At 39.9% G+C, this 12,804-nt stretch overlaps 1 protein-coding gene across 1 annotated transcript in view; it reads left to right on the top strand.

The window, feature by feature from the left end:
• IMPG2 (interphotoreceptor matrix proteoglycan 2) overlaps nucleotides 1–12,512 on the top strand; it is a 56,709-nt gene extending 44,197 nt beyond the window's left edge. The window contains exons 13-20 of the mRNA XM_027727538.2: nucleotides 817–1,141; nucleotides 1,604–3,318; nucleotides 4,065–4,284; nucleotides 5,513–5,723; nucleotides 7,838–8,026; nucleotides 8,214–8,412; nucleotides 9,352–9,431; nucleotides 10,290–12,512. Coding sequence (XP_027583339.2) covers nucleotides 817–1,141; nucleotides 1,604–3,318; nucleotides 4,065–4,284; nucleotides 5,513–5,723; nucleotides 7,838–8,026; nucleotides 8,214–8,412; nucleotides 9,352–9,431; nucleotides 10,290–10,302 — 2,952 coding nt within the window. The 3' untranslated portion in view covers nucleotides 10,303–12,512. The remainder of the gene's footprint in view (nucleotides 1–816; nucleotides 1,142–1,603; nucleotides 3,319–4,064; nucleotides 4,285–5,512; nucleotides 5,724–7,837; nucleotides 8,027–8,213; nucleotides 8,413–9,351; nucleotides 9,432–10,289) is intronic.
• Nucleotides 12,513–12,804: the final 292 nt, after the last annotated feature.

Below are 12,804 nucleotides of genomic sequence, written 5' to 3'. Positions count from 1 at the left end.
TATTTTAACTGCAAATCAAATAATGATTGGGATGTGAAGTAGTAAGTAAACAATGTGGAAACTGGAGATGTAAAACCAAATTATCTTTTCACATTCCAAACAATTAGTTCTGCATACTCTTTGTTGTTCATAGTTACCGCTGATAGATTTATTTTTTTTTTTCTGCACAGGCATCTTGGCTTTGAGACTAAAGTTATTCCAGGTTCTCAACATTCTTCTTTACATTATGGTTTTTGTTTCCCTCCTGGGTTCTTATGCCCAAAAATTAAAAGATACCAATAAATGATCACTGAGCATGCATACATTCAAGCTCTGTTTTATGTATCATAGTAACTGCAATATTATAATTAATATATTGATTGCGTGCCTGAATAATAGCTGCTAAAACCTCATCATGCTTTAGGAAGTCAGGCAGAATTTATCTTTGGTTTAATTAGAGATGGACAGATTCATTTTTTTAGTACAAGAAAGGATAAGGGGTTGGGTGTAGATGCCAAATCTGTTGATCCTGTAAGTGATGTTGTACTCCAAACAATCTGAATAGCTCCTTTCCCTTTTCAATGGACACGATTGGACATGACATAAGCCACAAGGACATGCATTTTACATGTATATTGCACACGATTAGCAAAGGGTCTATATTTGCTAGTCCTCCCAGTTTAACCCCTCCTGCTGCTGTGCATTGCTCTCTCACAGAGGCAGTAGTACAAGACTGCTGCTGCCTGCTGTTAACACCCTCTATGTCTTCAGCTCAATGCCGATAATCAATGTTTCCCCTGTAATAGTGGAAATATTAATAGTAGGTTTATGTTCCAGGACAGCACCTTTCTAGCTGAACGTCCCTCAGCAGATGAATCGACAGTCAGCAATGCCTTGCCCTTTGATTACACCAAACCAGACTCCACTTCAGACAGTGAACAGTCCAGTGACAGTGAAATCCAGCCAAGACCAGAATCTGTGGACTCAGAGGCCGGTTTGGCACCTGAAGCTCCACTTTCCTCAGAGGCTGACGACACTTCTTTGCCTGATGGGCTGAATTTAGAGGATGGGAGTCAGACTCCTCATTTGGTCCCTGCACCAGAGTTAGAGCATGATTCTGAGGACTCTCTGGAATGGTTTTCACCCCCCAGTTCTTTAGATGGTAAGTTAATGCCATTGACTGGAGCTTAAATTTGGACGCCAGTGTTTTCTGATACTCACCAAATTACAGTTCACCAAAATGACTTTTCAAAACATCTAAAAATTGGCTTTCTTTCTCTGCTAGTTTTTACCTTTCTTGTATGCATATACTTAAGAACAATATACCAAGGTAAAATGTTTGTAATAACTAATAATGCCTGTTTATCCCTTCTGGAAATGATACACACATGATGCTTGTTTAATTTCATAGAATTAATTTTGCATGTCTTGACTTGGCCCATATAATATCTGAATGGGAAAGTGGGACAGGTCAACATGGGTCCATCTGACTTTGGCATACAAAGACCAGGATATATTATGGGAAACATGTGGAATACAGATCTACAGATAATAAAGTTAATGTAGTTTGACCCTTTTTATCATGAACCACAACTAATTGGAAATTTATTTTTATTTTTAATAGTTGAAGATACTGGACTATCTGAAGATCTTTTGCCTTCAAGTCCCTCTCACCTTGTGCCTGAAGAATTTCCGTCTACAGATGATTATGCAGTTCCTCTGCTTCCTGCACCAACAGTGGCCTCTTCGTCAGTCATAGAGACTGATGTTAAAGAAATAGTATCTGCTGAGAAGGAAGAAGAAACTCAAGGTAGTCCTGAGGGCAGTGACAGTGCAGACTCTGTGGAAGAAATTCCTTTTCCCTTAGAAGTACCCCCTATGGAAGATGAAACTGATATGTTTCTTGGAGATAGAGTTATATATGATGATGGGTCTGGTTCAGCTTTTGATGGTTCAGGAAAAGAAATGGAATCAAGTATCTGGCCTTGGGAAGAAGCAACATTGGAACCAGTTTTTTACCCTGGTCCTGATAGCTGGCTTGAAGATGACAATGAGTCTTTGTTAATCAAAACTGAGGATATTCCTGAAGGCATGATCTTAGACTATATTCTCAACTCCGAGAATAAATTAGATTATGATCCTTCCAAAGATGAGAATGAACATATAGTCAATATAAAAGATTTCCTTGATGAGTCTGAAATATTTGTCTTTCCAGAGACTACAACTCCGCCAGTACCTCTGTTACAGACAGAAGAGCCATCATCTGTGGAACCATCTACACAGGCAGAAACACTGGGCATGTATGATTCTTCTTTTGTTAAACCGTCCTTGGTTTTGGAGCCTTCGGTGGATCATTCCGCTGTAGACATGCCAACTGGAGAGGTGCCTGTCTCACCACAGTACACAGATCTGTCTGTGGAAGATCGTCTGCTTACATCTACAGAGACTGTCAGTATGGAGCAACCTGAAGAGTCCAGTGTAGATCAGAACATAATTTCTGAAGAAATTGAACACCAAAAGGAAGACAGGACAATGGTAGAAGAACTATACACAGTGAAGCAGTCAGATGTAATGGAAGCTGCTACAATAGGACACTTGGACACAAGCTCTTCAGGAACCATTCTGCCTGCAGGTCCTTCCATGGTAAAGCCTGATGCTTCCACAGAGGAGCAGCAAGCCCTAGATTCATCATTGGCAGGCCAAGACACTACTGGATCAGCAGTGAAGAGACCAGCTGATGTTTGGCCTACTGACAGAACACTAGAAACCTCCTTAGATCAGACAGTGCAGTTAGCAACGCCAACTGCCCCTCAAGTTTCAACTGCAGTTCCTTCTGTGATAGATCAGACCACTGTCCTGGAGGACTTCGCTGGGCAGGGTGGTACAGACCACGTTTCCATGAGCTTCAGCACTGCTGTGAAGTATGAAACAGTGAGAGTAACAACAAGCCCCACTGAGCTTCCATCCCATCTCCCTCCTGTGGGATCCACAACATCATTGTCTGTGGCTGCCTCAACAAAGCTGGGAGATGAAACGACAAGAGCCCTAGATATTTCAGTAGACCTGGACCGTGTGAGCACTGTCCACTTTTTTCCTGAGCAGACTGAGGAGGGAAGGAGAATGACCGAAAGTCACATGGAGCTAACAACTCGTATCCAGTCCACAGAGATGGCCAGTGTGGCTTGGGCCACACATGAAACTCACTATAGTAGTACTGTCCCGTCCCGAGCTCTAGTTGTGTTTTTCAGTCTTCGGGTTACCAACATGATGTTTTCAGAGGACCTCTTTAATAAAAACTCCCCTGAATACAAAGCATTGGAACAGCGGTTCTTGGAACTGGTAAGAATGACTTCTATACTAAATGTCCATGACCAGATAGACACAAATTGTTGGCATTGATATTTAATAATCTTTCTTGCAGAGAGCAACTCAAAACTGGTGTTTACAGATATGATTTTTGTCCCCCCACAGGAAAATTCTGTCTGGAAACAGGTGATGGGATGTTTGTCTTTTATTTAGTCAATATTCTCTCTAAAGCAGAACTTTTTAGTTCACTTTTTAGTGATGAGGTAACTTTTCTGCAACACATTCAACCCATCCTAAGAGGTGGCTCAGAGAGCTAAGCTATTCCTTCCCTGGCTGATGACTAGCAAAGCCTCACAGGAGTTATACAGCAACAACCGCCAATTTTTAACTGGGAAATTCACCTCTTCTAACTGAAATGAATATTTTTTGTGGGAGATAAGGGAACAAAGAACAGGGGGGGAAGTGGGACGTGCTTCAAGGAAAAACCCTGTGAAATAGCAGTTATGGCTGGTGCTTAGATCAAGGGAGAACTGTATTTCTGAATCATAAGTTTTTAGAAACTGTCTGACAATTGGTATACTCTTAAGAGATGCCTGAAGTACTCAGGCTCCTGGCAGGCTGCCAGCACAGAACTCAGTTGGGTAAAGGTTAATACCTTTGCTGCGGGATTTGGATAAAGTCATTCAGACTCCTGCTGTCTGATGCGGTAACAGTGCAACAGAATTGAGTAGAGAGAGATTCAAAGATTCAGCTTTTCTGTCACATCTCCTATGTTGCAGCTGGTGCCCTACCTTCAGTCAAATCTGACGGGATTCCAGAATCTGGAAATCCTGAACTTCAGAAATGGCAGCATTGTGGTGAACAGCCGAATGAAATTTGCCAAACCTGTGCCTCGGAATGTCACCAATGCTGTGTACTTGATCCTGGAAGACTTCTGCAACACTGCATATCACACCATGAACCTGGCCATTGATAAATACTCCCTGGATGTGGAATCGGGTAAGGACAGCAGGGAAATGCAGTTTAAAAGCAAGGCATTTAGAACAATTTCTGCTTTAAGTACTAAGGATCCCAGCAGCTCAGAGACTGCCCACTGATTTTCACAGACTGGGCTTCAGAAACACAATCTTTCAGAGTTTAAACAAACAAATAAAAATCTGTTATGGGACTAAAGAGATGAAGATAAAAGTGGGACTCAGACAGAGCAAGCTGTATGGGATCCATATAGAATTATGGAGACAAATTGACTCATGTAATACTCTATATAATACCACTGCACTTTACCTGGGGAGCAAGGGAGTAGCCTGCTCAGGTAGAACAGTGGTGCTCATCTCTCTTTTGTTTAGTTTCATGTGTGGTATGAACTTATTCCATGTGGTTACTCCGACAGGTGGTAGCCAGTTTAGCTGCCAGGTGAGCATCTGCACAGGTAACAGCCGCTGCCTCATTCTTGTGGTAAGGCCTTGATTGCACTAAATAGTTACAGGCCCTCTTGGTTCACTTCTCTGATACAGGGAGAAAGTGTTTTTTCTCTGTCCAATTAGCCAGTAGTGGAGAAAGTTTTTTTCTCTGTCCAATTAGCCAGTAGTTTACCATATAAGCAACTCGAAAATATTGCCTGTTTTAAGGTTAGAGAAAAACAAGAGTGCTGACCTGTTGGCAAATGGTAGCTGTTCTTCACAGGTAGCTCTCTTAAAAAGATGGTCTAATTAGCATGAAAAAATCTTCTGATGTTGATCATTTAGGTGTATGGCAGCCTCTTAAGCTTGATACAAGTGAGATCTCTTGAATGCTATAAGCTTGTGTTCCTTGCAGACAAAAGGGCAAATCCCCTCATAGCAGATGGTGAGTGCCCAAAGTCCCACTGCCCTTCCCTATATGCTGCCTAGGTTTTCTGTAACAAGAAATGCTGGAGTTCAGCTGTGTTTTACTCATTTGCAAAATATAGTTCCAGCAGAGAGAGAAAAGTAAGAAAAAGATCACTTTATATACTTGTTTTTTTGATTGTTTTGTTGGGTGGTCTTCTCCGTGACACTGTGCAGACAGAGGAATACTTGCTAGTGTTTGTTCACCTCAGCAGAACCTTTTGTTACTTGGGAAAGATGCACACTGGATTTTTGTGGATTAACTAAGAGACCATTAGAGAAAATGGCAGCAGACAGGCAGCACTTTGCCTCAATTAAGGTTCTCCTCTATCATTAATATATTCTGCTCTATGTATTGTCAGGTGAGCAAGCAGATCCCTGCAAGTTCCAGGCCTGCAATGAATTCTCCGAGTGCTTAGTAAATCGCTGGAGTGGAGAAGCTGAGTGTGTCTGCAACCCTGGCTACCTGAGCATTGACGGGCTGCCGTGCAACAGCATTTGTGATCTGCAACCAAACTTCTGCCTGAATGATGGGAAGTGTGACATAAGCCCTGGGCAAGGGGCCATCTGTAGGTAGGTCATCCTGCTGTTTGAAGTTGTGCTTCCTGTATGAAAACCCTTTATTGTCTCCTGTGTTGTAGCATTCTACAAGATTTGTCTAAAATTCTGTACAATAATGTATAACAAGTGAGTAGATATTATCGTTCATGTTATGCTGCTGTGTGCAAGTCCCAATATTAACATTAGTTTTCCTGTGTATATATCAGAAATGAGACAGTAACAGATTAATAGAATAGAAACATCAGGAAATAAGCTAACTAGGAAAAATGGTTGCACACACAGTTGTTCAAATCATTTGCATTGACCTTTGGGGACAGAATTTATCTCCAGAGGTTCTGTGAAGTAGCAAAGTGTTAGATAATGTCATATAACATATAGGAGTTAATTCCATCACAAAAGTTCATCCCTGAAAGGCAGACTGATAGAGAACAAATATTTTAAATATAATGCTTTCATTTAAGAAAAAATTATAAGAGTAAATACTGGACATTTGGCAAAAATCATTTGTGATTCACAAAAGGATCAAGGCACAGGCCCTATAGTTCAATTTTTTGCTTAAAAAAAGATATAGATGCATCTGAACAGGATTGCTGTATTTTGCAGGCAATGGAAAAGACTTAGTACAAGATACAGACAAATTGATGCTGCTGCTGACACTGCATTTAATTTTTTTACTTTTCAAGCAAACTAACAGTCTATTTTTAAAAGCAAAATATACCTATCAGCAAAAGTTAAGAGAATTATTGCAAAGAAGAATATTATTACTAATAGTTATTATTTATTTCATGTGATTTTTCTTTTTAAAGCTTACCTAGAACATCTTTCAAGTCAGAGTCCTAGTATTTAACAGAAGAAAAAAATTTTAAAAACTATAAAAATAGGTACTATCACAGATGTATTATAACTTTGATAATATTTGTATAATAGTGTTAATTAGAAGCAGGTAAGTATCTGAAATCCAGCATGTTCCAGTCTGTATTTATTAAGAACTTTCTGAAAAAAAACCTGAAGTATTGCTTGCTACTTTCAGAAACTATTTCAGATAATTATGTTAAAAAACTTAATTTACTGATGTTTCTTATCGATAAGGTTCATTGCTGTGTCATACCACCTTACAATTCCTTGAGTTTTTATAGTAAAAACTCCCAAACACACATAATGCAAATATATTATTTTTCCTGGTGTATTTAAAGTCAGTATTAACATTAAAGTTCTCATGTGTAAAACCGAAGTAAGGCAGGAATACTGAATACTGTTTTGGGCAACCATTCCAAAGATACAGTCTTGAACATACACTTCTTTCTATCGTTTATTTTGTGTATCTATTTAACAAACCATTGTGGAGTTCACTACACTATAACATTTTGCTCAGTTAACACCCCTTCGTTCGTATTTGCGTTACAAGATGATAAAGGCAACTGCTTATATCAGTTGTACAGTACTGGATATGTCACATGCAAGGCTCAGGCAAGGCAGGACTTTTTACTTAGTCTAAACACCTTCCAGTTTTAACAAATCACAGGATACTCTAAACTGCAAAAACCAGTGACTTTTTCCATCACAAATACATTACCCTTTTACTCTTTTACTTCAGTAATTGGAGTAGTTCCTCCTGGAGAAGAGAAGGCTCCTAGGAGGTCTTCCTGTGGCCTTTCCATATTTAAAGGGTGCTTATAAGAAAGATGAGGACAAGCTCTTTATCAAGGCCTGTTGCGATAGGACAAGGTTTTAAACTAAAGGAGGGTAGACTTAGACTAGATATAAGGAAGAAATTTTTTACATTGTGGATGGGGAAACACTGGAACAGGTTGTCAAGAGAGGTGATAGATGCCCCACACTTGGATTGGATGGGGCTCTGAGCATCCTGGTGTAGTTGAAGATGTCCCTGCTTATTGCAGGGGTTTGGACTAGATGGCTTTTGAAGGTCTCTTTCAACCAAAACTGTTATATGATTCTATACCAAAAAGAATGTTCGCAATAATAATAATAATGAAGAAAATTGGTGATTGAACAACGCGAACGTATTTATTGAGGTGACTTAACTGAGAGCACACCCTAATGAGAAGTTAAATGCATTAATCAGAGCTTTTGCTGGTGCTTAATTTCCCTGTGTTTCTTTGCGGCAGGTGTCGTGTGGGAGAGAACTGGTGGTACAGGGGGGAGCACTGTGAAGAATATGTGTCTGAGCCGCTGGTTGTGGGTATTGCAATTGCTTCTGTGGCAGGATTTCTTCTTGTGGCATCTGCTGTCATCTTCTTCTTGGCCAGGACCCTTCGAGACCAGTATACAAAGAGTGACAGCGGTGACTCACAGGGGTAAGTGACACCGTCTAATACTTTAGAACACATCAGCTGCAATAAGGATAATTCTGTCGTAAGTCTTATATCACACAGTTGACAAGCAACAGGATGTGCAGGCACCTCCAAATGCCAGGCTTCCTGAGTCTATCTGCTGCCCTTCCAGGCTGCAGAGAAGCTCACAGTTTGTTTATTGCTCCCCCAGGCAGGGTGACAGCCTCTCGTCCATTGAGAATGCAGTTAAATACAACCCCATGTATGAAAGTGATACGACTGGCTACAGCCATTATTACCGGAGATATCCTCAGCTAACGTCCTACAGTTCCACCAGTGCAGAGACATCCACAGACTACAGCAGTGAAGAGATCAGGCACATTTATGAAAACAGTGAGCTTACTAAGGAGGTAAATGATCTTATTTTCATAGTGTCATGGGAAAGATCATGTAAGCAGTAAACTTATTCCACACTTCTAACCTCCGAGGTGGGCCCAGTCTTTCCCCAGTGTCTATACTCTGGATAAACAAAATGCAGCTATGATTGCTGCAACTACTTAAGAGAAGACAGAAAGGTTTTTTTTCCCTGCTTGCTTTAAGGTGCAGAGAAAGGAATGGGTTTGTTCTGACCCGTAATGAATTTCACATAAAAAAGGAGCTGACTCTTTAAGTGACTTCACGGGAGTTGGGGAGGTTTAATGTGTTGCTCAACACAACCTTTACCTTTTAATGCTAACTATCTTATGTAAGAGGAGTTACACAGTGAAAAACTGGTACATCCGGGTCTTTTCACAGTTTTTTTTTTGTTTTGGGTACTTTTTGATGTTTTTTAAAGTTTAGGTCTTTCGATAACCTGCAAGTTAGATCACATCCTTCTCCTTTCTTTCTGAATACACAGTATCCAAGGTTTACTCTAGAAAGCTAAAAAGAAGGGATTTATTTACATCCTGGAACTAACCACATATCCTTAAGAAATTGTGAGAGGAGTGAATCCACCATGTAACTGGAATACTACTGAAATAGTAGGCAAAGTATCTGTGAGAGATAAATGGTTTGTTAAAGCCTGTTGAAATAACACATTCTGTCCAAACACTGGTTTTGATTGAAAAGTAAAGTATTACTGAATTCAGATGAAGTGCTTCACTTAAAAAAAACAAAAAAACAAAAACCAAAAAAAACCCAACAAACAAACAAAAAAAACCCCCACAAAGTGTCGGAGTGCAGTTTCAAGCTCTACTCCTTGCAGCAGCAATGCAAAGGAGATTTATTTTCCAAAAACCAGAAAACAGCTATTTCAGTAGTATTCTAGTTTCTATTATGTACTTACAATTCTGTGTCTTCTATTCTAGGAGATTCAGGACAGAATTCGAATTATAGAGCTCTACGCTAAAGATCGTCAGTTTGCAGAGTTTGTTAGGCAGCATCAAATGTGAGTGAAATGTCTGCATATCTAACTCCTTTGATGTTTTCTCCTGTGGCCTTTACTACATTACAGTATTTTTTAAGGGTCTAGAAACTCTGGGACACTAAAGGCTAAGATTTCAACATTATTTTTGAAGAGGTTCGACCCTTTAAAAATACTTAATAATCACTGTTAAAAGTAGACAGCCTCAGAAAGTATGTTAAAAACAGTGAAGAGGAATCCCAAAGTTAATGGGTGTCAGAGCTCTAACATCAGTTTAGGTCCTTGAAAGCATAGATAGAACCTTCTTAACTCTCCTAATGTGTTTCCCATTGCTTAGTGTTCTACTTAAAATAGAAATTTTGAAAGCACGTTAGTTTATCTTGGCAACTAAACCAAAACCTGACAGATCACTAGTACGATCCTCTCTGGTATGGTGGGCTCCTACCATCATAGAAAGTTTACAATTCCAAACAATTAACCAATCCGAGCTGTGTGCATTGATGTAAGCTAAGCAAGAAGAAGGTCATCAAGGAATTAATTATTAGCATATACACTCTCATGAACTCCCACTGTAGCAAGCAGCAAATCACAGCTTGCTGAATTAGTTTGAAAGATACTGTAGTAAAATTCCTTGGGATTCTGTTAAAAATAGCTACAGTAGCAAACAACTTATGTTCTCAGATCTTCAGCTGTAATTTTTTTTAATTGAAAATAACAGCAGTTCACATTTTTCCATGTCAGTAGTTCATTTTTTCATCTTGAAAAGCATCAGCGTCTGAATTTTCCACAGCTGGAAAGCAGTAAGGGCTGTCTTATATAAGCCTTGAATCCAATGTTTGAAAGAGATGAGCTTAATCATTCCTTCTCTGTTTTTCATTTCAGGAAGCTGCTTTAAGAAAAAAAGAAATTGATAGAATACACATGGGAGATAAAGACTACCTTGTTGCCACAGCAACGGGCTCAGATGTAACTGCAAAGTTACTTATAGTCTTAACATTGCATGGATGGATACAGATGTTTTCTAAATGAATGACTAAAATGTACAGATGTCTGTTTATCTCAATTACTTCTGGCTTTTCTGTGTAAAGTGACATTTTTGAGTGGCGATCAGAAGTGGCAGAGGTTATGAAAGTTCATTTTTATTTAACTCCAAAATGGACAGTGAAAGTTTTGTACACAAAGGCAAAAAAATCTCCTCGGGCAAGAGAAGATACATGCACAACCAAAATAAAATGCTCATTGAAAATCCCTGTCTGGCATTTATCCCCTCACTGGAGGCTCCAGTAGTGATTTCATGGGTACAAAACACCAGTGGAAAGAAGGGAAGGAGGGAAGGAGTTGTAGGGGAGAACTATTGTGCTAGAATTATGTTAGCATTATTTTAAAATATTCCCGTTATCGACACAAACATAACTTCACTGGAAAAACCTTCCTTCTGTACAGATGCCCAATGTATGTTTTGCCACCTGGCATCAGCAAAACAGACAATAGCACTGAGCCTGCAGGCCTCCTGAAGGCTCTCCCCAGCAATCAGCATCCCCACTGCCTGTGACCCCAGGGGAGCCTTGGCAAGGCTGGGCAGCTCTGCTGCAGTGCAGTACAGTGTCTTTAAAGCCAGGATGGTTGGTTCTCCAGCTGTTTCTGGCAGACACATCAACTGAGGCACTGAAGGGCTGCTATCATACAAATGTTCTGTGAGGCTTAAGTGACTAACATTGACTTTTTTTGTATGTGGATAATTGGTTTCATATTTTGTAAGTTGATATGCATTATTTATTTGTTGTGTGTTTCCTTATCAGCTTATTTTCATCATGGATTTAATCACTGAAATAGAAAGATGGCTAGTTTTAATGATGAAATGCTACAGTGGCATTCGTGCCCATCCTTTTATATATATTATATTTAGTGTTTACTTAGTTTTGAATTGAGCCAACTAATACTTGTATTTTCTTTACTGAACTGGGCAATAGCCTTCCATGAGCTCCCTTTCAAATCAGGCTGTAGTATTTAAGTGCATCCATATTTAGTAGGTTGCAGCACTTTTCTGTGGGGAAGGGGAAAAGTGAGATTATTCTTAGTTTAGTGGAAATCAGCATGGAATTCCTTAAACAGAAGAAGTCGGCCTGAAACATTTTAAAATAACTTGAGATTTACAGAAACAAGAACTTTATCTTCAAGTTATGAAGAGAGTTCTGACTACATGTTAAGGTGTGTTGGGGCTCTGTTCAGTCACTCAGTGACTCTCGTTTAAGGCATTAACACAGCTGTCAGGGTTAGGGCACAATTATGATCATGTTAGCTTATGCAAGCAAAAAAGGCCAAGTTATTTATATCTATGATGTCTCTAGTTCTCGGCCCACATGTGCCAACAGCTACCTGATACTTTTTAGTATCTTTAGTACTTTTACTAGTAGTGAGAAATACTTAATAATTGTCTGTAGGCAGCTTAGCTAAATAACTGAATACTTCAGTGCAATTCTTCTATGTGTCCCAGAGAACCTCACTGGATCACTGGTGTAGTACCTTCTTGCCTTGAGTGGCAGGGGATGGGTATCAGAGCCACACATTTGTCTAAGAAATGCTTATAGAAACCACTGTAAGCCAAAATAATGCCAGACAGCAGTAAGTAATACGGTGCTGCTCAACACTTTCGTGACCAGGTGTTATGAGACAGAGGCCCCATTCTACTGGGTGGCCCAAGGGCTGTCAGAGCAGCTGGTCCAGAGTTTCTGAGGCACAGCCCACTCCTCCTGGCCCTGCAGCAGAATGGCTGAGCCATCCTGTAACACCAGGGCCTGTGACCATAGCAGAGAACTACTGGGCTCAGGGTAGGCATCAGCTTGTGACTCGTTTCTGTGCAGCTCAGCTGCCAGCCCTGGGAGCTTCAGTGCTGCTCCTGCTAAGTGCAGCAGTGGATGGCAGCTGGGATCAGGCATGTTTTAAAGGTATTTTTAGTATTTTCTATGCACAAGCTGAGAAGAGGCTTGGTTACACTGAGTATGAGGTATTTCAGTGTATATACAGTGATATTTTCTTTGTGTGTGTGTGTATACATATGGACATGACGGTATCTTTTCACAACAATAAAAAACTATTTCCAAAATATTTTTCTATAAAATTCATGCAGAGACTATGAGTTGGACACGGATAAGGCATCTTAGCCATGACCATTTAAGCATGTAGGACCAGAAAGTCTGTTTTTTGTTTGTTTTTGTTTTTTTTTCAACAGGGGTTGGTTAAGCTGTTAAACTCCTTTGCTAACAAAAGTGCCAAATGTAGTTCATTAACGCTTGTGAGATTGTAGTCTAAATATTCATTCTGGAAAGCACATACCTGAGTACCTTGCTTTTAGTGAAACTCTTTGCCCATTTTGAAGATGTTTTGTCCCGAATCAAAG

The sequence above is a fragment of the Pipra filicauda genome, unplaced genomic scaffold (assembly GCF_003945595.2).
Source record: "Pipra filicauda isolate LSUMZ 115617 unplaced genomic scaffold, ASM394559v2 scaffold64_size3178608_pilon, whole genome shotgun sequence".
Classification (NCBI taxonomy): Eukaryota; Metazoa; Chordata; class Aves; order Passeriformes; family Pipridae; genus Pipra; species Pipra filicauda.
The sequence above is the reverse complement of the archived record's forward strand: the minus strand, read 5'-3'. Positions and strand labels throughout refer to the sequence as shown.